Source organism: Dendropsophus ebraccatus, chromosome 4 (assembly GCF_027789765.1).
Source record: "Dendropsophus ebraccatus isolate aDenEbr1 chromosome 4, aDenEbr1.pat, whole genome shotgun sequence".
In the NCBI taxonomy this organism is placed as follows: Eukaryota; Metazoa; Chordata; class Amphibia; order Anura; family Hylidae; genus Dendropsophus; species Dendropsophus ebraccatus.
Window position 1 is genome coordinate 161,163,720 of NC_091457.1, and position 22,473 is coordinate 161,186,192.

General features: G+C 45.4%; 1 protein-coding gene across 3 annotated transcripts in view; it reads left to right on the top strand.

The window, feature by feature from the left end:
* PRRC2C (proline rich coiled-coil 2C) overlaps positions 1-22,473 on the top strand; it is a 53,544-nt gene that overhangs the window by 29,011 nt on the left and 2,060 nt on the right. For all 3 annotated transcript variants that reach the window (XM_069967607.1, XM_069967606.1, XM_069967609.1), the window contains exons 12-34: positions 1,457-1,955; positions 3,360-3,640; positions 3,801-4,047; positions 4,520-4,730; positions 7,272-9,572; positions 9,689-9,918; positions 10,310-10,455; positions 11,703-12,042; positions 12,782-12,864; positions 12,964-13,149; positions 14,385-14,633; positions 14,720-14,812; positions 14,888-14,989; positions 15,862-16,120; positions 16,202-16,405; positions 16,704-16,825; positions 17,799-17,917; positions 18,005-18,236; positions 18,334-18,432; positions 20,291-20,497; positions 20,635-20,741; positions 20,892-21,027; positions 21,130-21,357. In XM_069967607.1, the coding sequence (XP_069823708.1) occupies positions 1,457-1,955; positions 3,360-3,640; positions 3,801-4,047; positions 4,520-4,730; positions 7,272-9,572; positions 9,689-9,918; positions 10,310-10,455; positions 11,703-12,042; positions 12,782-12,864; positions 12,964-13,149; positions 14,385-14,633; positions 14,720-14,812; positions 14,888-14,989; positions 15,862-16,120; positions 16,202-16,405; positions 16,704-16,825; positions 17,799-17,917; positions 18,005-18,236; positions 18,334-18,432; positions 20,291-20,497; positions 20,635-20,741; positions 20,892-21,027; positions 21,130-21,357 (6,681 nt within the window). The remainder of the gene's footprint in view (positions 1-1,456; positions 1,956-3,359; positions 3,641-3,800; positions 4,048-4,519; positions 4,731-7,271; positions 9,573-9,688; positions 9,919-10,309; positions 10,456-11,702; positions 12,043-12,781; positions 12,865-12,963; positions 13,150-14,384; positions 14,634-14,719; positions 14,813-14,887; positions 14,990-15,861; positions 16,121-16,201; positions 16,406-16,703; positions 16,826-17,798; positions 17,918-18,004; positions 18,237-18,333; positions 18,433-20,290; positions 20,498-20,634; positions 20,742-20,891; positions 21,028-21,129; positions 21,358-22,473) is intronic.

A 22,473-nucleotide genomic window follows, 5' to 3' on the forward strand; every position in this document is an offset into this window, starting at 1 on the left:
CCCGGATAACATGGTGATGTCACTTCCTGGATAACATGGTGATGTCACTTCCTGGATAACATGGTGATGTCCCTTCCCGGATAACATGCTGATGTCCCTTCCCGGATAACATGCTGATGTCCCTTCCCGGATAACATGCTGATGTCCCTTCCCGGATAACATGCTGATGTCCCTTCCCGGATAACATGCTGATGTCCCTTCCCGGATAACATGCTGATGTCCCTTCCCGGATAACATGCTGATGTCCCTTCCCGGATAACATGCTGATGTCCCTTCCCGGATAACATGCTGATGTCCCTTCCCGGATAACATGCTGATGTCCCTTCCCGGATAACATGCTGATGTCCCTTCCCGGATAACATGCTGATGTCCCTTCCCGGATAACATGCTGATGTCCCTTCCCGGATAACATGCTGATGTCCCTTCCCGGATAACATGCTGATGTCCCTTCCCGGATAACATGCTGATGTCCCTTCCCGGATAACATGCTGATGTCCCTTCCCGGATAACATGGTGATGTCCCTTCCCGGATAACATGGTGATGTCCCTTCCCGGATAACATGGTGATGTCCCTTCCCGGATAACATGGTGATGTCCCTTCCCGGATAACGGGACACAGGGCACTGGACGGACACTGTGCATCCCCCTGCCATCATCCTCTCCAGCAGCCACAGCCCGCACAGCTCTGGGAGTCGGGTCATGACATCCCCATGTTATCCAGGAAGTGACATCCCCATGTTATCCAGGAAGTGACATCCCCATGTTATCCAGGAAGTGACATCCCCATGTTATCCAGGAAGTGACATCCCCATGTTATCCAGGAAGTGACATCCTTATGTTATCCAGGAAGTGAAGCCTTGATGCAGTAGTAAGTGCAGGGAAAAAGCACTTTATAAGGATTTCCCGTAATAAGTGTATATTGGTGATTTGTATAATGTTTAAGGGGCAATACAATACTTTAATAAATTTTGCCGGACTTCTCCTTTAAAGGGATATTCCAAGATAAAATAACTTGTCCCCTATCCACAAGAAATAATAGATCATGAGGGGGTCTGACCTTCCTACTCCCCGCAGATCTCTGGATTGGCCCGTGGCTGCTTTGTTCTGAATACAGATGCAGATACGGCACATGACCCACAGCTCTATTCATTCCTATGGATTCCTATATAGAAAAGCAGAGTAGAGACCGCGGCTCTTGTTGACTGCTCCATATTAATGAATAGAGCTGTGGGTCATGTGCCGTACCTGCGTCTGCATTCGAAATAAAGGAGTCGGGGGGCGATACCGGGATATCGCCTGGAGGTACGTCAGTCGGACCCCTGGGATCTCTTGCTGGTCCTCCTATCTTCGATTACGTGTATTGTGTCTATTAAACATCTTGTGTGGAGACCATAAATGGGATTTAAACAGAACTATTTTACTATTTTATTTTATTTTTTTTCTTGACCTGTTGTAGCATCCGTCTCAGAGCCGCCCCGGAGCACCCTCTAGGCCGGCACCTTTGCAGTCTCGACCCAGTGAGGATGAGATCTGGAAGCAAAGACGCAGACAACAAGCGGAGGTTTCTGCAGCCGTAGAGCGAGCCCGGAAGAGACGCGAGGAGGAGGAGAGGCGGATGGACGAGCAAAGGAAAGCCGCCTGTGCCGAGAAGTTAAAGCGATTAAATGAGAAGTTTGCAGCCGCTGCTGCTACAACTACTTCTGAGAAACCCGCACCAGAGAAACCACTTGAAGAAAAGCCAGTCACTGAGCAGCCCCCTCAGGAGCCCCCTCTGCCTGAGAAGGAAGAGGATGTCACTGATCACGAGCAACCTGTGAAAGAGACAGAACCGGAGAGGCCCGAGACTCCAATGCAACATGAAGAAAAGGAAGAGGAGGTCATCCTGCCGCCTGAGATCGAAACACCAGAAGAAAGTGAAAGTGTCGCCATGTTGGAAGAAAAGTCTCCTGAGCTAGGTAGATACCTGTAGTGGCCTGATATGTGCGTCAACCACCCCAACTCCCCAACTGCAAATATTTCCGGATTGATGTACACTCTAAAGGGGCACTTCAGGGAAAATCTTTTTTTTTTTTTTCCTTCCAAATCATGCTGTGTGTCCTGCAGGAAGTGGTGTATTCTCCCTCTCTGGTCTGACACAGTGCTCAGTGCTCTCTGCTGCCACCTCTGTCTATGTCAGGAACTGTCCAGAGCAGTAGCAAATCCCTATAGAAAACCTCTCCTACTATGGACAGATGTGGCAGCAGAGAGCACTGTGTCAGACTAGAAAGAATACACCCCTTCCTGCAGGACATACAGCAGCTGATAAGTACTGGAAGACTGGATTTTTAAACAGAAATAACTTACAAATCTATATAACTTTCTGAAACCAGTTGATTTGAAAGAAAAATATTTTTTGCCGGAATACCCCTTTAAAGGGGTAGTGCGGCGCTCAGAAATTATTCACAGAATAACTCAAAGTTATACAACTTTGTAATGTATGTTATGTCTGTGAATCGCCCCATTCCTTGTGTCCCACCACCCCCACCCGTGTACCCGGAAGTGTTGGTGCATTATACATTACCTGATCCGTGTCGAGGGCAGTCCGCCATCTTGTGCCAAACGTCATCTTCGGACGGATGGACGAGTCGCTGCCACCCGTCCCCCCTCCGCCGCGTCACAACTGTGCTCAGCCGCGATTGGCTGAGCACAGTTATGCTCAGCCAATCACGGCTGATGACGCTGCAGAGGGCGGCCGGCATTCGGAACAGACGGAGCTGTTCGCCGCCCACCCAAAGAAGACGTCACTGGCTGAAGATCGGAGACGGGTGTCGGCACGTGACAGGTGAGTATAGCGCACCACACTTCCGGGTACACGGGTGGGGGTGGTGGGACACGGGAAAGGAGGCCATTCACAGACATAACATACATTACAAAGTTGTATAACTTTGTTATGTGTGTTAGTCTGTGAATAATTCTTTACCGCCGCACTACCCCTTTAAGGGCATCAGTGTAGGGCACGGTTGAGGAACCTTTGGCGCTGTGGCAAATTGCAATTTCGTTCATGGCTGGACAGCCAAAGCTAAAGCATGACGGGAGTTGTAGTTTTGCAACAATTAGAGGGCCGAAGGTCCCCATCCCTGGTTTAGCGGGTAATATGGCATGAATAAGCACTTAGACATTGTGTACTTTTAGTATTTTGAGGATTTGTATGCAGAATTGATAGGTCAGTTATGTTACGTCTAGCCAATGGGGTGGATCTTATTGATCAACAATGGCCGAGACTCACCATTGGTCTCCTAAAAAGAGGCAGATATATTTTGAAAGTATGTACAAAAAAAAAATGTTGGATGCAGATTAAGGAATTAATTTTTCTCCCCCAGTGGTGGCAGAAGAAGCCCCTTTTGTTAGGAAGGACAGCGTCTCCAGCGACAGAGCGGACACCCCTCCAGTCATACCTGTCCAGCTGCCGCCTCTGGTTCTTCAGCAGCCTTCAATACCAACTCCGGTGTCCAACCTTCCACCTTCCCCGTCACCGTCTTCAGGGCCTGTGATGTCACACGAGAATGAATCCGAAAGCGGAACGCAGACGCGACCACCGCTCTCTTCTGGATACTCAAAACAGTTCCAGAAATCTTTGCCTCCAAGGTTCCAGAGACAGCAGGTACCATTCTGTCAAAGTTTTTTTTTTTTTTGTTTTGTTTTGTTTTTTTTTAAGCCGGCTATGGAAAAACTATTAAATAGAAGTAAATTAGCAATCTCTGACACCAGTTGATTTGAAAGGGAAAAACTACTCCTTTAAAATTTGCTGCTTATTTTCTCAGGAACAGATGAAACAGCAGCAGTGGCAGCAGCAGCAGCAAGGTGTGCTATCCCAGCAATCCCAGTCACAGCCTTCTAGCAGCCCCGTTCCTCCACCACAGCACAGACCTCTTTACCAGCCCTTGGGACCACATCCACAGCATTTGGCCTCCATGGCCTTTGATCCTCGTTGGTTAATGATGCAGCCTTACATGGATCCTCGAATGATGTCTGGAAGGCCAACAATGGACATGCCGCCAATGCATCCTGGTAGGATTATTCTCATGTGCACACTTCTGCCAAGCATGCTTGTATTTTGAATGCAGAGGGGGGAGAAACACTGCCAGGCAACCCGGACAGTGGCTTATCTCCCTGAGAACAAAAGGATCAAACATGTTATACCCAATTGTTCTCTCCTCCAATAAATGCCATAGAGGGAGTAAGTTAAATAATTTTTTTGGTTTATTAAGTACAGTTATATATTACAATTACATATTTTTGTTATTTAAACTATAAATGTCGCAAATTATGATGTTTGTTTCAAAGTGACACACCTTCCGAGTTATGCTTGGGTTTTTTTGCCGAATGTTGACACACCAACCTCAAAAGGTTGCCCATCACTGTACTACACCTATACATATAATTTAATTAAACCTGGAAGGGTTGAGGTTAATATGCATGCCCAGCTTACCTTTCTTGCAGCGGCCATGACCTTTTCCCATATTGTGCTCTGTTTATACAGGAATGATACCAACCAAGCCCTTGATGAGGCGAGAACAAATTGAGCCCTCAGCATCTGCTTCTGAACCATATGAGCACATGGCTCGATCCGTTAGAGACCACGGTGTCCCGATATCGGAGCCTCGTATGATGTGGGGAGCTGAGCCTTACCCACACCCAGACAGCCCGCAGATTTCTTCTTCTAAAGAGCCGGAGGAGCCTGAAGATTACAGGTAGGGATTGTATGTCACTATTCATATGGTGTAAGGCTTTACAATATTGGCGTTTATACTATAAAGACTGGTGTAATTGCTTTGTAGGAGGTGGAAATTCATCTGTCATTCAAAAACAAATTGTGACTTGTCAGGAATTGATGTGGGGGTTTCCAGGTGCTGAGACATTAAATAAGTGCTAAAATAAAGAGAGGCGGATGAGTACAGCTGATGGCGGTGCTGATCATGTGATTCTGCTCAGCCTAGTCAGAAATCTTCACCTTTAGGGTATATTCACACGAACGGACTGAGTCCGGCAGGTCCTGGCAGTTCCCACACACTATATACTCGCTGCGGTCTGAACGACCGCAGCAAGTATGTAATTCTACCGCCCTTAGCCCCTTCTGCTCCCGCCCGGCTCCCCCGCTGTAAGCATACATTACCTGTCCTCGCTGCACGGGTCCGGCGTCCTGCTCCCTGCTCTCCCATCCGGCCAACCATTGGCTGCGGCTGGGCAACACACTAATTGGCCGGACGGGAGAGCAGGACGCCGGACCCGTGCAGCGAGGACAGATAATGTATGCTTACAGCGGGGGAGCAGAAGGGGTTAAGGGCGGTAGAATTACATACTCGCTGCAGTCGTTCAGACCGCAGCGAGTATATAGTGTGTTGGAACTGCTAGGACCTGCCGGAATCGCAGCGAGAATCTCGCTGCGAGTCCGTTCGAATATACCCTTAAAGGGGAGCTCCGGATAAGAAAAACTTGTTTTCTATTAAAAGTACATTAAAAGTTATATAGATGTGTCTATACAATGTATTGCCATATCTGTACGGTTCTGCCACACTGGTAGCTGATAGAAATCCAGGAAGTGAAAAATTATGGCCAATGTGCGGATCCACATTGTCTCCTGCTCCTTCTGCTCCCCCACCTTAAGAGACAAATATTCCATGCCTCTATCTCTCATTGTGTGTGTTTGCTGAGGACAGGCTGATGATGCAGACAGGGGGCAGGGTGTGATTCACCATCTCTGACCAGCCAGAAGCAGGTTTCTCAACTTCGCTGATTGTGCAAAAGTCTACAGAGAAATTAGGGCTGTGTTCACACATGTTGGAGTGTCATTGCAGTACTGCAGTATCTGAACAAAAATGATGCAGTAACACAAATAGATAATGCTAAACAGCAGAGAGGATAAGAGCCAACACTGCCAATCCCACCTGCACAAAAAACAAGGCATAAACAGTATATGCCATGTAAGATGATATCGGATAAAGTCCTTTTTGTGGGAATCAACTTCAAAGATAAAAGATGCTTGATCATAATGTGTGTGGAAAAAAATTAAAATTGAATTTAAAAAGTTCTTTGCTTTATTCCAATATCAGAATTACAGGTAGAGAATACAGCACTGTGCGAGTGGGACCACAATGAAATTAATAATTCAGTAACACAATGAAACTGCAATGTGTGAACGCTACCTAGATGTTCCGCAACAGCTTTGGGCAGGGAATAGGCAGGGTGGGGGACTGTGATGGAACAGCTGAGGGAAAGCATTGCATTCTGGAATCTGTAGTACTGAGTACATCTGATAAACCAGGAAGTACAGAAACACGAAACAGAACAAAACCCCCCAAAACAAATGGATTTTTGCTAGTTTCAAAACTGGGATAGATAGGTAAGTATTGTTATATGCTTCTGCAGAAGTTTCATTTTTTTTTTTTACCTCTACCTGGAGTTCACCTTTAACAACTTTGTTTTTATGGGTCAGGGTCTGAACACTCATGGCAGTATAGAGCCATATAGAGAGAATGAAATACCAAGGGATCGAGGCAGTCTCGTAATGCAAGTCTATAAGACTGTCTTGGTCCTATGGACAACGGGGGCAATTATTTTCCCAATAACGAATGGTGGGAGTCTGAACACTCACACCCAGACCGATGAAAAGTTTTTTTAATATGTCTCTAGGACATCTAACTTTTAAAGGGGTACTCCAGCTAAATATTTTTTATATCGATTTGTAATTTGCTTCTATTTAAAAATCTTTAAAAAGCTGCTGTATGTCCTGCAGGAAGTGGTGTAGTCTCTCTAGTCTGACACAGTGCTCTCTGCTGCCACCTCTGTCCATGTCAGGAACTGTCCAGAGCAGGAGAGGATTTCTATGGGGATTTGCTGCTGCTCTGGACAGTTCGTGACATGGACAGAGGTGGCAGCAGAGAGCACAGTGTCAGACTGGAGAGACTACACCACTTCCTGCAGGACTTACAGCAGCTGATATGTACTTGAGGACTAGAGATTGTTAAATAGACGTAAATTGGAAATAACTTTGTCATCCATTTTCCACTTTAAGTAATAAGCTGCTATTTATTATGTTCTCTGTTTGCAAGTGATCAGCAGCCATATCTGTGAATGATCAGTAAATTTGGGCTTTGCTTTTCTCAAATAAAAACGTTTAAGTTAACACTATTGATGGTATATTTGGAGTAAAGTATTGTACATGTCACCTATATTCCTTTACTACTAAATGTTCTTACTGTTTGTTTGTTTTTGTTTTTTTACTTTTTACATAGGTCTGAAACACCACTGGACCAAGATGTCATCACCGAGAGTTACTCCTTGGACCACAGTCCGTTTGAACCGCAGCATAAAGCCGATTTCTTTTCTAGAACACGAGAGCCAGATCTTCACAGCGCATCGATCAGACATCCGGAACCCATTCAGCTACCTCAAGCAGAAGAAAAAGACGCTGTAATATCCGCATACGAACCACCAGAGAAGCAGGCCCCTACTGAGGAAGCCGCTCACATTGATATTCAACCTGTGTTAACCAGGACTTTATCCACAGAGTCTTCTCACACTCAGAAACAAGAGGAGAGGAGGGTAGACACAGTACAGATCAACGCTAAAGTGTCTGTCAGGCCAGCTGAACCTCCGAAAGAAATCGTAGAGGAGAAACAAAGGAAAGAGAGTTTTCAGAGTTCGAAGCCCCTCGATATGTTAAAGTCGGAAAAGCCTTTCAAACCCAAGTCGGAAACAAGGTGGGGCCCAAGGCCGGGATCCCGAAGCAGAGAAGAAGGTATGGATAGACCAGTAAGACGATCTGGCCCCATTAAAAAACCTATTCTTCGTGACATGAAAGAAGAGCGTGAAATGAGAAAAGAAAAGGAAGAGGAAAAGACCGGACACGAAAAACCTATGAAACAAGAGAAAGTGGAAAAGAAAATGCTACCGCAGCAGCCTGTGCCAAGTTCAGTCTCCACCATAAGTAAAATGGAGCAAGAGAAGCCTTCACCTGATACCGCTGCTCTCCCTAAAGTGTCAAATACTAGTACATTACATAAAGAGAAGTCCCTGGAAAACATCTCCGATTCCATGCCTAAGCCTGTCACCCAACCAGCTCCAACCACTCAGCCAAATAAGGAGGATAAAATAGTGCGCGTGGTTAGCAAGGAAAACAAAGATCTTCCTTCTGAAAAGCCCAAATCAGATGGCAAACCTCCATTAGCATCTCAGCCCACACATACAATGGTGCCACATCGGAGGGAGCCAATGCTTCCACCTAGGGCCTATAGGAAAGAAGCTAGAGACAGAGACTGGTTTCCTGATCAGGGCTATAGGGGCCGAGGCCGGGGAGAGTATTATTCTAGAGGAAGGAGCTATAGAGGGTCTTACGGAGGCCGAGGACGTGGAGGAAGAGGGCAAAACAGAGAATATACACATTACAGAGATTCCAAGACCCGTTCTGACCCTGCTCCCCCTGGAGCAGTAAGGCGTAGGGACGAAAGTGAGACTCGTAGCGAAAGCTCAGACTTTGAGGTCTTGCCGAAAAGGAGAAGACAGCATGGTTCTGAAACCGACTCTGACAGTGAAGTTCATGAAAGTGCAAGCGACACTCCTCTGTCCGATAAAGAGACTTCCAGTAGAAGCAAACCGCGCAGAGATGACCGCCCCGATATCAAAAGAGCGCCCAAATCCGTGTCTACTTTAAAGTCAGAAGCTGGACCTTCAAGGGCAGAAGCCAAACTGCCCGAAAGACACTACTCTAGAGAAGATGACAATCGTACAAGACCTGGCTTCTTACCGAAGGGGGAGCCTTCCCGGAGAGGAAGAGGGGCTCCAAGTTTCCGGCGTGGTGGAAGAGAACCCGGCATGCGTCCTTCACGCCCTCCTCCACCAAGACGATCCAACTATAGAGACAATCAATGGATGCCACGGCAGCCAGATTCAAGGCCGCCACCACCTCCCCGTATGGATGATGGGGAGAACAGACATCAAGATCACCAAGTATTACCCCCGGGTGATAAGAGACCACCTCTTAAGTTCGAACGCAAGTTTGACCCCTCAAGGGACCGACCAAGAAGGCAAAGGCCTACACGACCTCCTAGACAGGACAAGCCGCCACGATTTAGACGTTTAAAAGAGCGAGAGAGAGAAGATGCCGGCAAACCTGTAGAAGTTAGCGGCTCTTCTAACCAAGGCGTGCCAGCCTCCAATAGTGTCCATGAACTTCCATCCGATTTTTCAGGTAACAAGACCCCAGACCTGTCTAATCATAATTCATCCGACCAGGCCAACGAAGAATGGGAAACCGCTTCTGAAAGCAGCGACTTCAATGAGCGAAGGGAAAGGGACGAGCGAAAAGCGGCAACATCCGCCAGCATCCAGTCACCGCCCCCCAGCAAAACCACTGATGGTTTGGCACAATCACCCCCCAAAAGGGAAAGCGCCAAAAGAAGTTTCTCCAGCCAGAGACCCGGCATGGATCGGCAGAATCGTCGTGGCAATACCGGTGCGCCAAAACCGGGCAGGCATTACTCTGGTCCCAGGGGAGAAAGGCGAAGTGGAACATCGTTACAAAGAGGAAAGCGAGGGTAAGACATCCGCTATGTGTATACTGCTGTGTCCACCGTTATATCGAAGAAGCTTTTTGTGTCGTGTTCCAGATGTTGAGCGGTTATTACTTTTTTTTTTTTTTTTTACTTATCAGGATGATGGATGACCAGATTTCAGGATTAGGTGCAGTAGATTCATCGGGTGGCAGCAATGCCCATCACTATCACAACTATCACCCCCATCCTGAAGATGGCAGTGCCTCGGCCCAGTCAAAGGCTGCCAAGGATGCCCCCGGCAAGAAGAAAGACGAGCCTAAGCTAGTGGTCAAAAAACCAAAGGAGAAAGTGGATGCCTTGTCACAGTTTGACCTCAACAACTATGCAAGTATGTGACTTGTACATTATGTTCATTTTTTTTTTATATAAACCAGGATGTGTTTAATCTTTTGTAGATAAAGCAGTAGCTGGAACTGATAGAAACCTCTTAGCTTTGGGCAGTGTTCGCACCACGTTGTGAGCCGTATATGTGAGGTGTCTGTCAGAAGCATAACATATCTTAAAATTATTTTGCCCGGACTTCCCCTTTAATGATTCTTATCAAGTGCCTAGCAGCTAACCCATCCCTCCTACCAGTCACAGCCTGCACACGGCCATGTATCTTACCAGATGAGCATACATTCTGCACTTTATCAGGGCTTTTGTTTTGGATATATTATGAATATTGCATCCCTTACCTATACGCCACCTAGTAGTTCTCTCTCCTGCTTTGGTCACAGGTGTTGTAATAATAGATGACCACCCAGAAGTAACCACTCTGGAAGACTCTCAGTCCAACCTCAATGATGGCTTCACAGAAGTAGTCTCCAAAAAGCAACAGAAACGTTTACAGGATGAAGAGCGCAGAAAGAAAGAAGAGCAAACGGTACAAGTATAGCGTGTTGTGGCAGCCACTACCCTGCCTGTGTGTGTGTGTGTATATAATATATATATTATTATATACACACCGTATTTTCCGGCGTATAAGACGACCCCCAACTTTTCCAGTTACAATATAGAGTTTGGGATATACCCGCTGTATAAGACTACCCCTCTTCCAAGGCACACCAAATAAAAGTTAATAAAAAAACATCAGACAGTCGTGAGATCTGAGAGGCAGAGAAGGAGGTACAGTAATACTGGTATAAGGACGGATGGGTGAAAGAGATGCGTTTTTCTGGGCATAGCACCATGCTACCGTCCATGTACCGTATTTTCCGACGTATAAGACTACTTTTTGACCCCTTAAAAGTCGTCTTAGAAGTCGGGGGTCGTCTTATACGCCGGCTATGGTCGCCCCATACAGAGGGGGAGTTAAAAAATGGCCGCATCCCCACCGTATGGAGCGACCACTATAAAAAAAAAAAAAAAAAGTTAACCCACTTTAGGCCCGTTTCCAGCCTCCCCGCACCTCCTGTTTCATTTCCGGCGCAGGCAGTGTGACGTACACTGACTGCGCCGGGGATCCCCGAAGCTCTCCCGGGCAGCCAAGTGAACTGTTTGTTTTTTCTTAAATTTAGCTGCAGTTAACCCCTGCAGGTCTGTAGTCAGGCAGGGGTTAACATTTTCCGGCGTATAAGGCGAACCGAACCCCTGAAAACGTTCTTTAAAGTCAGGGGTCGTCTTATACGCCCAGTTGCCTTATACGGCGGAAAATACGGGTATCTTTTTTGCGTACCCCAGACACCTGCAGATTGCTCTGCCCATCATACAGACCACAGATTCTCCAGTCCGGTTCTGAAGTTTTTCATCACCTGCCCTATAAAATGACACCCGACGCATAAGACTACCCCTGACTTTTGAGAAATTATATATATATATACATACATACATACATACATACATACATACATACATATATATATATATATATATATATATATATATATATATATATATATATATATATATATATATATATATATATGTATGTGTGTGTGTATGTATATATATATATATATTTTTTTTTTTATTTCTGTATTTCATTTAACAAGCTGTTCATTTTTGCTGCTGTATCTCGTGTAATGATTTTACCGCTATGTAGGACTTTTAGGAGAGGACATAGGGAGCCAATGGACTATACAAAAAAAATTGTTCCAGTCATTTAGACTTGTCCTTTCATTATACTTGTAGGTTTGGAATAAAAAAGGCTCCGGCGAGAAAGGACGGGGTCAGAATTCAAAGCTTCCACCCCGGTTTGTAAAGAAACAGCAGCAGCAGCAGCAAGCAGCGGCATTACAGGCCCAGTCCTCAGGCCTCACTGCTCCGCAGAGCATAACCCCGGCGGTACCCGCTACAATGCCTGCTCCCCAGCCTCCAGCACCTGTACCCGCACAGCCAACCACCAATGGAACAGAGTTCTCTGCAGCAGTTAAACCTCAACCTCCAGCACAGCCACCAAGCGCTCTGGGGACAGAGCTGTGGGAAAACAAGATGACTGCTCCAAGTGTCCTGAATGACTTGTCCAAGAAATGTAAGTATCCTGATGAAGAATGCAGGCGTTCATTTACTACAGGTGCTTAAAGTGTCATTGTCGTTTAAATTTTTTTTTTTTTTTTTTTTGCAGAAATCAATAGTACAGGCGATTTTAAGAAACTTTGTAATTGGGTTTATTAGCCGAAAAATGCATTTTTTACACAGGACCCGATTGATGTAAACCAGTCGAGATTTCCTGATAATGAGCAGTGAATGAGAGAGGGTGGGGGGGACCTGGGGAAATGCAGATAATGGCATATTTGGCTAATAAACCCAATTACAAAGTTTCCTAAAATCGCCTATTGATTTCTGCAAAAAATGAAACGACAGTCACACTTTAAAGAGGTAGTTCACCCAAAAAATGTCTTACAAATCAACTGGTGCCAGAGATTTGTAATTCACTTCTATTAAAAAATGTCAAGTCTTCCAGTACTTATCAGCTACTGTATGTCCTGCAGGAAGGGGTGTATTCTTTCCAGTCTGGAGAGAAGAGGGATTTGCTGCTGCTCTGGACAGTTCCTGACATTTACAGAAGTGGCAGCAGTGAGCCCTGTGTCAGACTGGAAGAAATACTCCACTTCCTGCAGGACATACAGCAATTGATAGGTACTGGAAGACAAGTTGTTTTTTTAAAGAAGTAAATTGCCAATCTCTGACACCAGTTGTTTGAAAGAATCTTTTTTAGTGAACACATTAGTCAAATGATATAGCTTTATTTCTTGTCCATTTTGTTTTAGTGGGACCTATAAATCCTCCGCAGCCGCCATCTTCCAGCGCCTGGAATAAACCCCTGACAGGTTTTGTGTCCTCCGGCTCTGAGGTACAGTGTAGCACACAGCCTGTGGTTTGCTTACATACAGCGTAGGCAGCTTTTTAATACTTACTTTAAATTGGGGAAACCTTTTTTTCTGTACTTCAGACGTCTAAGAACGGCCAGGACGTTTCTGTTGACCTGACAATGGAATCCATTCAGTTTGGCGCCCCGGCATCCAGCAGCAGCGACAACGAAGGTACACCGTCCCTCTCCGAAAAGACCGAATCTCTACCCGAGCCGAAAGAGCAGAGACAGAAGCAGCCCAGAGCCGGCCCCATAAAGACCCAAAAGGTGACCGTGCTGGAAAGTTTGTGAACCCTTTACAGTTTTCTATGTTTCTGCAGCATTTTAGAAGTTCTAGAAGTAGATAGAGAATCAAGTTGGTCATTTTATTTGTGGAGGAAAATTGATCCAGTATTGCTTATTTATGTATGGCAAAGTATGTGAACCTTTGCTTTCATTATCTAATGCAGGGATGGGGAACTTTCGGCCCTCCAGCTGTTGCAAAACTACAATGCCCATCATGCCTGGACAGCTGAAGCTTTAGGGTGCCTTTACACAGAGAGATTTATCTGACAGATTTTTGAATCCAAAGACAGGAATGTAGTTGAGAAGAGGAGAAATCTCTGTCTTTCCTTTTATGACCTGTTCTGTTTATAGTCTGTTCCTAGCTTTGGCTTCGAAAATCTGTCAGATGAATCTATCTGTGTAAAGGGACCCTTAGCTTCGGCTGTCCAGGCATGATGGGAATTTTAGTTTTCCAACAGCTGAAGGGCTGAAGATTCCCCATCCCTGATGTAATGTGACCCCATAGTGCAAGAATAATGCCACCTTAGGGTACTATTACACAAAACGATAATCGGCCCTATCCAGCTGATTATCATTCCGTGTAATAAACACAACAATCTGTCCATGAGCGTTGTCATCAGCTGATCGTTGATATAGGTTTGGACCTATAATTGTCGGCCGCCGACCGCGCATCACTACATGTAATAGCAGTGCGACGCTGACGATATGAAAACAGAATACATTACTCATCCATGCTGCAGGGCTCCTCTTGCCGCTTCAGAGCGGCCTGTCTTAGCTGACGGGCCGCTCAGCCAGTGATTGGCTGAGCGGCCTGTCAGCTGAGACAGGTCGCTCTGAAGCTGGAGCACATAGGACCCGGGGGGAAGCAGAGTGCAAGAGGGCCCCTGCAGCATGGATAGGTAATGTATGCAGTTTAAGCAAGGGCTGCAAGGACATCGGTAACTATGTCCATGCAGATCTTGTTAAATGATTCAGGCCGTGTAATAGGCCCAGTAAACGAGTGCCGATCTATCAGATTGGCGCTCGTTTACAGTTATCGGGCCTCCATCGGCCCGAGTAATACCACCCTAAGTGTATAGTTCTTCCGATCAGCTTGAGGAGCCCATTACTCCATACAGAACAGCTTCAGCTCTGCTATGTTGGTGGGTTTCCTCCATCAACTATTAGAGTCATCAACATCATGTTCAATATAAATCTTTTTTTTTCCCACCCTCTAGATACAGGAACTTGTAATTCAAAGCAAGGAGTATAAGCCGGGACCTATCGGCAAGGAGCGATCCTTAAAGAACCGCAAGGTGAAAGACGTGCAGCAATCTGAACCGGAGACTCAGGAGAAGCAGATTCCCAATACAGTCCACACCCCCGAGCCCGTCCCATCAAAGGACAGCAAAGTGATCGCAGAGGTGGCCACCGAGATCACCAGTATGTTGTCAGTGACCGCTCCTGAATTCGGCACTAGCACTAAGGTAAGTAGCTGGGAGGGTGTTGCTTTGTATCGAATGGTATTGTGCATAATTTGAGGATTGACATTTACCTTTATTTCATCTCGAAGGAAACTGTAACCGACTACACGAGCCTGTCCAACGCCCTCCCTAGTACTGTTTCATCAGGCAGCTCCAAGATGGAGTCTACATTGGTCCCTAATGTGAGTATGCTCATAGTCGCCTTATTTGTATGATGTCTCTGAACACTCTCTGACTCTGGGTTTGTAATATTTCAGGTACCCCTTCCCCACAGTCTTCCCTTATCTCGAAGGGAGACTCTTCAGCAGAGCTCAAGCCTGACTCCTGTGTCTCCTGCATCTGTGGATCTAACGCTCAAGGTATATAAACCACACACAGTTACGTATATTGCTGAGGAATCGATGCGCCGCAGTTCTCACACACCAAGATCATGGTCGAGGGCTTTTTGTTGCCTTACTGTGAATTCCTTTAAAGGGGTACTCTGGGGAAAATCTCTTTCTTTCAAATCAACTGGTGTAATATAGTTATATAAATTTGTAATGTACCTCTATTTAAAATCTCAATCTCCAGTCGACCAGTACTTATCAGTTGCTGCATGATGTCCTGCAGGAAGTGGTGTATTCTCTCCAGTCTGACACAGCGCTCTCTGCTGCCACCTCTCTCCATGTCAAGAACAGTCCACAGCAGCAGCAAATCCCCATAGAAAACCTCTCCTGCTTTGCACAATTCTTGACATGGACAGAGGTGGCAGCAGAGAGCACTGTGTCAGACTGGAGAGAATACACCACTTCCTGCAGGACATACAGCAGTTCATAAGTACTGGAAGACTGAAGTGTTTTTTTTTGTTTGTTTTTTAGAAGTAATTTATAAATCTATATGAGCAGTTGATTTAAGAGAGATTTTCGCCGGAGTACCCCTTTAAGAGATATTCCCATGTTGTCTTAGGATAGGGAATCTGATCTCTGTGACCCCCAGTGATCAGCAGGTTATCCCCTATCTTAAGGATTACATATTGCTTTGGTTAAGATTAAGACGTTTCTACCGTACTCCTAGTGGTTGAGTTTCTAGCCCTGAGCTCGTTGTGGAGAAATCGTTTTCTCTGAGCTCATAGATTTGCAGTAGGTTGTTCTATAATCAGATACGATGGTGATGCTTTCTTATACCTGTACTTTGGCGACATCCCTGCTGAATTTTATTATAACGTGTGTATTCTGCTCTGTTTTTATTCCAGATGGAATCTGCCCGCAAAGCCTGGGAGAACTCGCCAAGTGTTGCTGAGAAGGGCTCCCCTATCACCTCGGCGGTGCCTGCTGCCAGCACATCAGGAGTGGGGGCTTCCTCCAGTTCAAACACCGGAGTTGGTAGTGTAAATGCCAATAGCGGGAATGCCGGCCCTCCACCGCCCAGCAACGTCCCCTACAACTCTTTCTCCAGTGCGTCTATGCCGCCTATCCCAGTCGCTTCAGTAACGCCAACTACTTCCCTATCAGGTAATCGGGGGAGTACAGCTTGTGTTAAGCATCGTCGGATTTATTATGTAGGTCGTATATACTGATGATATTTCTGCCTAGGTGCTGGAACATACACGACGTCCTCTCTAAGCACGAAAACTACAACCACCTCCGATCCTCCCAATATCTGCAAAGTGAAGCCTCAGCAGCTCCAGAGCAGCAGCAGCATGCCATCTGCCAGCCACTTCTCCCAGCTCAGCTGTATGCCCTCCCTGATGGCCCAGCAACAGAGCCCACAGGTCTACGTCTCCCAGTCCGCAGCAGGTACGCCACGGCTCTTCAGGTTTTATATTTTACACTAGAGATGGGGAACCTTCGGCCCTCCAGCTGTTGCAAAACTACAATTCCCATCATGCCTGGACAGCCAAAGCTTTAGTGATTGTTCAGTAGGACTTTCTCCAAGCGGGATGTCTGGGGGATGTGAGGGATAGTCTGCTCAGTATGATGTATAGGGGTTCTGCTATAGCACGCTGCTCTCCAGCATAGAAGCGTCTCATGTTTTTTTAAACTTGATAAGGAAAAATAATTAAATTTTTTTGTTTTTTCTTTTTTTGCGGGACAGGACCAGCTGCGCAGATTCCTGCCTTCTATATGGATACGAGTCATTTGTTTAATACTCAGCACGCACGATTAGCTCCTCCAACCCTGACACAACAGCAAGGGTTCCAGCCGGGCCTTTCCCAAGTAAGTTTGTTGTGTTTTTTGTTTGTTTTATCATGATGTTGGACTCGATACTGATTGTCTAAACCTTTTAAGGACCAGTTTTACCCCACTCTTAAAATGCTGATCAATGAAGGTGCTGGTTGGTGGACTGTGTAATGGTGTATCATGGTGTATCCATTTAATGCTCCAAAGCACTATTACCTTATGTTACAATCACAGGTGAGGTGTTAGGACATGGTCCGGGCCTAAAAGGTTGCTACTGATAACTAACAAAAGCCTCCTGGCCTGCTAGGCCGTGACTCTCAAGGTTGTATATCAGCGATCACATCACACCTTATAATCTGGATAATTTAAAATGTCACTGTTTGTTTTTTGTGTTTTTTTGTTTTTGTTTTTGTTTTTTTGGTGCAAAAATTAATAGTCCAGGTGATTTTAAGAAAGTTTGTAATTAGGTTTATTAGGCAAATATAGCATTATCTACATTCAAAAAGACTTTCCCCAGGTCTCCCCCCCCCCCCCCTCCTCTCTCTCATCCACTGCTCATTATCAGGAAATCTCGACTCTTTTATATCAGTTGAGCCCTGTGTAACCTATGGAGGGGGGAGGGGGGCAGAGAGAGATTAGTCACCAGCAGAGAGGATTACATAGCAGGACCTGTGTGAAAGCCGGTATTCACAGGTCAGAGAGGTCTGTGCTGATGTCAGAGGAGATAGCCGGTGATGTAGCTGTAAATTAACTCTTTGTTCTGTTTTGGTGCCTCATCTCCCTCCGCCCCTCCCCTCTCCATAGAGAACAATGAAGACAGGGGGGAGAGCTTCAAACTGCTTTTTCATGATAAAAATGCATTTTTCGGCTAATAAACCCAATAATAAAGTTTCTTAAAAATGGCCTGTACTAATTTTTTAAAAGATAGTGACACTTTAAGAATGGGAGTGCTCTACGCTTTTCATATCTTATGTTTTTCATGGCCACGTTCTTCCCACTTTTCTCCTAGATCCCGATCCCCATCTACGCTCCTCTACAAGGACAACATCAGGCTCAGCTCGGCTTGGCTCCTGCTCCCCCTGTGTCCCAAGCCCAGGAAATGTTTACTCCCTCTCTCCAGCCGTACAGGTGAGAATGTTTGCTTCTCTTTGTTAGTAATATATATAGAATGAGACCATGTACCTCATATGTAACCTTTCTCCTGTTCTTTTCCAGGTCCCAGCAGGCGTATCTACAGAGCAATCTGTCTCAGCCTTCCCCGGTGGTCTTGTCTGGGGCTGCCTTACATAATTTCCCTGGGGTCCAACACCAGGACCTAGCGAAAGCTCAGTCTAGCCTGGCATATCAGCAGACCACCAATACCCAGGCCATTCCTATATTATACGAACATCAGCTTGGTCAGTCTGGTTTGGGAGGATCCCAGCTCATCGATACACACATCCTACAGGTAAGTATTGCATGGCACCTGGACGCTGTTTGTGCCCAATACAATGAATTTTGTCAGCGTTAAGACATTTAACCCATTTACCCCTTCATCCCCATAGACACGGCAGGGGCTCGGACAGCCTTCTAATCTGTATTCCGGACAACAGAGTCAGACCAGCTTCTACAACACCGCTCAGTCCCCCACAGCCCTGCAGCAGGTGAGCATTGGCCACACATTGCGAATTGCATGAAATTAGAAACAATTAAATAGCTTTTTTAAATAAAAAAAATTAATCTTGCACATTGCTAATCTATTGTGCAAGTCATCCATTAGCACTTAAAGGGGTTGTCTCGCGAAAAAATTCTTCTTTCAAATCAAGTGGTGTCAGAAAGTTTATATAGATTTGTAATTTACTTTTATTAAAAAAAAAAAAAAATCTCAAGTCTTCCCATACTTATCAGTTGTTGTATGTCCTGCAGGAAATGTTGTTTTATTTTCAGTCTGACAAAGTGCTCTCTGCTGACATCTCTGGCCGAGACAGGAACTGTCCAGAGCAGGAGAGGTTTTCTATGGGGACTCATAGAAAACAGAGACAAAGTTCCTGTCTCGGCCAGAGATGTCAGCAGAGAGCAGTGTGTCAGACTGAAAATAAAACAACTTTTCCTGCAGGACATACAACAGCTGATAAGTATGGGAAGACTTGAGATTTATTTTTTTAACGGTAATTACAAATCTATATAACTTTCTGATACCAGTTGATTTAAAAGAAAAATTTTTACTGGACAACCCCTTTAAGGTGGTTAACTCAAGATGCAGAATGGGTGGTGATCACTGATCATTGGTCGGGAAACCATTGTTCCCATGTCCTCCTCATGTGAATGGAGCATGCTTGATACCACTCCAGTTTACGGCCAATTACCACACTCCGCTATACTCTGTGGTTATATAGAGTGATGGCTGCCAGGGTCAAGGGTTCCCCCACGGTCAGCTCGCTGTCACCCATTCTAATGATAGGCCACAGGTCTTAGGTTAACCCCTTTAAGCGCGAGTACTCATAACATAGATTGCTGCCTGTCCCAGCCTCGTTGCAGTTTGCTCGGATTACCTTTAGCGTTGTAGTGAAGAAAGACTGTTCCAGAATCCTATTCGTTATCCAATATGGACTCCTAGACAGATTATACTGAACCATATTTTACTCCTGAGCTATTTTTTTTCTTTGGAGTTAAGCTTTTCTCACTACCAGGATAAACCTATTTCTTAAAGGGGTAATTCCATCTTGTAAAGTTGATAGCATGTCACTGTTATCAGTTGGGTCCAACTTCTAGGACACGCACCAGTCATGAGAACTAAAGGACCACAGAGCTGGTTTAGGAACGTGCCCCCTGACCGCCCATTGCTCCATTGAAATAAATGGGCCCTTTTGCAGGTGACTGCTCCATTGTGTAGAGTCTACAGCCCTGCTCCCTTTATTCTCAGGATTGGTGTTGGCTCCCAGCATAGTAATGGCACATCCTCCTGATATATGCCAGCACTGTAAGAGAAGGAATACCCCTTTTAAAGGGGTAGTTAACAAAAAAAAATATTTTAAATTAACTGGTGCCAGAAAGTGTGAGAGATTTGTAGTTTACTTCTATTAAAAAAAAAATCTCAAATTACCCATTACTTATCAGCTGCTGTATGTCCTGCTGTAACACAGTGCTTTCTGCTGCCACCTCTGTCCATGACAGGAACTGTCCAGAGCAGGACAGGTTTTCAATGGGGATTGCTGCTGCTCTGGACAGTTCCTGACATGGACAGAGGTGGCAGCAGAGAGCACTGTGTCAGACTGGAGAGAGTACACCACTTCCTGCAGGACATGCAGCAGCTGATAAGCACTGAAAGACTTGAGATTTTTTTAAATAGACGCAAATTACAAATCACTTGCACTTTCTGGCACCAGTTGATTTAAAGGAAAAAAAAAATTTGGTGAACAACCCCTTTAACATTTGCACGTCTTAGTTTAGTTTTTACCAATGTTTTGTTAATTCCTGTTACCTTCACGTATTAGTGAGATTATCTTTACCTTGTACTTCCAGATGACGGTAAACTTGCAAGGATCACAGCTGTCCTTGCCCAACTTTGGTTCTACAGGGGGGCAGCCCCTCATTGCTTTATCTCAAACCCTGCAACCAGCACCTCAAGCTCAACACCAGAATCTCTCTAGGACCGGCCAATTGAGCCAGGCTTACCGCGGCCTGATTCCTTCCGGCAGTCAGCATGGAATGATGGCTGCCCCCGGCAAGGTGACAACTGCACTTATTCTCTTTGGGATAGATGATAAATGTCTATTAATATTAACAGAAAGCGTTAAATGATTGATTATAGTGATATCTAGGAATGCGCTTTTATAAATCTAATTTTTTTTCTTGCTTTTTTGTAGATGACTGATATCGATCTTAAACCCTATGGCAGCGCATTGGACCATGTGAAGCCCGGTACTCCGCCTGTAGCCGGAAGAAGCACCACCCCTACTTCCAGTCCCTTTCGGTAAGCTTAGATATACTATAACCATGTAATTGCTGCAGACGCCCTCCATGTTTGTTCACCAGATTGCAGTTCATACATCGATATACAATACCTTGCATCACGTGTACCGCTCAGCCGGTGTTATAATCCTCGGTTTCTGCGTCTCTCTAGGGCAAGTTCAACCAGCCCCAATAGTCAGTCAGGGAAAATGAACAGCTTGGTTTACCAGAAGCATCAATTTCCATCAACGACGGCCAATGTGAGGATGGGTCAGCCGCCCTTCCCCACACCGCAGTTCCCTCCTCAGGTAACACTCAAAACAATTGTCCTTTGGGAATAAACGTGATGTTTATATTATTACCCGAACAGAGAAATTCACATATTTTTCATCTTTTTTTCCCTTGTTCAGATACTTTCCCAACCTAATCTGGTTCCACCAATGGTCAGGGGACCACATCCGAACTCGTTCCAGCCCCCTGTACAGCGTCCACCTATCCAACTGACCAGCCAGATGCCACCACAGATGCCCACAGGCCTAATGAACCATCCGCGCCTTCACCACGTGTCCCGGGCCCCTACTGTGACACCTTCCGGGGTGCGAATCAATGCCGCCATGAAGGCAGAGCAGGATCTGAAGGTCAGTTTGTTTGCTGGAATGAGTTTAGATGTGTGATGTGAAAGTCGTTCAGGATAAAAGATTCTGGATACGGCTGTCAGTGGTTTTGATATCTCAATACTGCAGACGGATCCCACTTACAGGATGACTATAACTTTTCAAACTTGTCAGAAGATTTAACCAGGGAAGGTCCAGGCTTAGCACTGTTGTGCTTTGTTAATAATGATGCCTCCTTGTAAAGCTGTTTAGTCTTAAAAAGTCTACAGGAAGACTGGAGATTGTTAAATATAAATAAATGACAAATCTTTAAAACTTTCCGACACCGGTTGATTTGAGATAAAACATTTTCCTTTTTTTTGTATAAAAACAATTGCTCCCACTGTGTACAATGGTCATTGTAGAGACTGACCCTGCCTGAATAAAACGTTGACCTCTTAGGTTTAAAGTGTCGCTATCGTTTAAATTTTATTTAATTATTTTGCAGAAATCGTACAGGCGATTTTAAGAAACTTTGTAATTGGGTTTATTAGCAGAAAAATGCATTTTTATCATGAAAAAGAAGTTTAAAGCTCTCCCCCTGTCTTCATGGTTCTCTTATGGAGAGGGGAGGGGTGGAGGGAGATGAGGTACCAAAACAGGACAACAAAGCGTTAATTTACAGCTACATCACCGGCTATCTCCTCTGACAATCAGCACTGACCTCTCTGACCACTGATTACCGGCTTTCACACAGCTCCCGCTGTGTAATCCTTTGTTCTCTGCTGGCAAATAATCTCCCTCCTCCCTCCACCCCTCTCCATAGGTTACACAGGGCTCGACTGATGTAAAAGAGTCGAGATTTCCTGATAATGAGCAGTGAATGAGAGAGAGAGAGAGGAGGAAGGGGGGGGACCTGGGGAAAGGCTTTTTGAATGCAGATAATGGCATATTTGCCTAATAAACCCAATTACAAAGTTTCTTAAAATCGCCTGGACTATTGATTTCTGCAAAAAAAATAAAATAAATACGACAGTGACACTTTAAGTCCCTAACCTGGGCCCCCCTTCTATGAGCTGCTACTCTTGTGCACCCAGCTCATCGGTGTCTCTTATGTCAATAGTCTGTGACGCTGCATTTCTCCTGTCGATCTTTTGGATA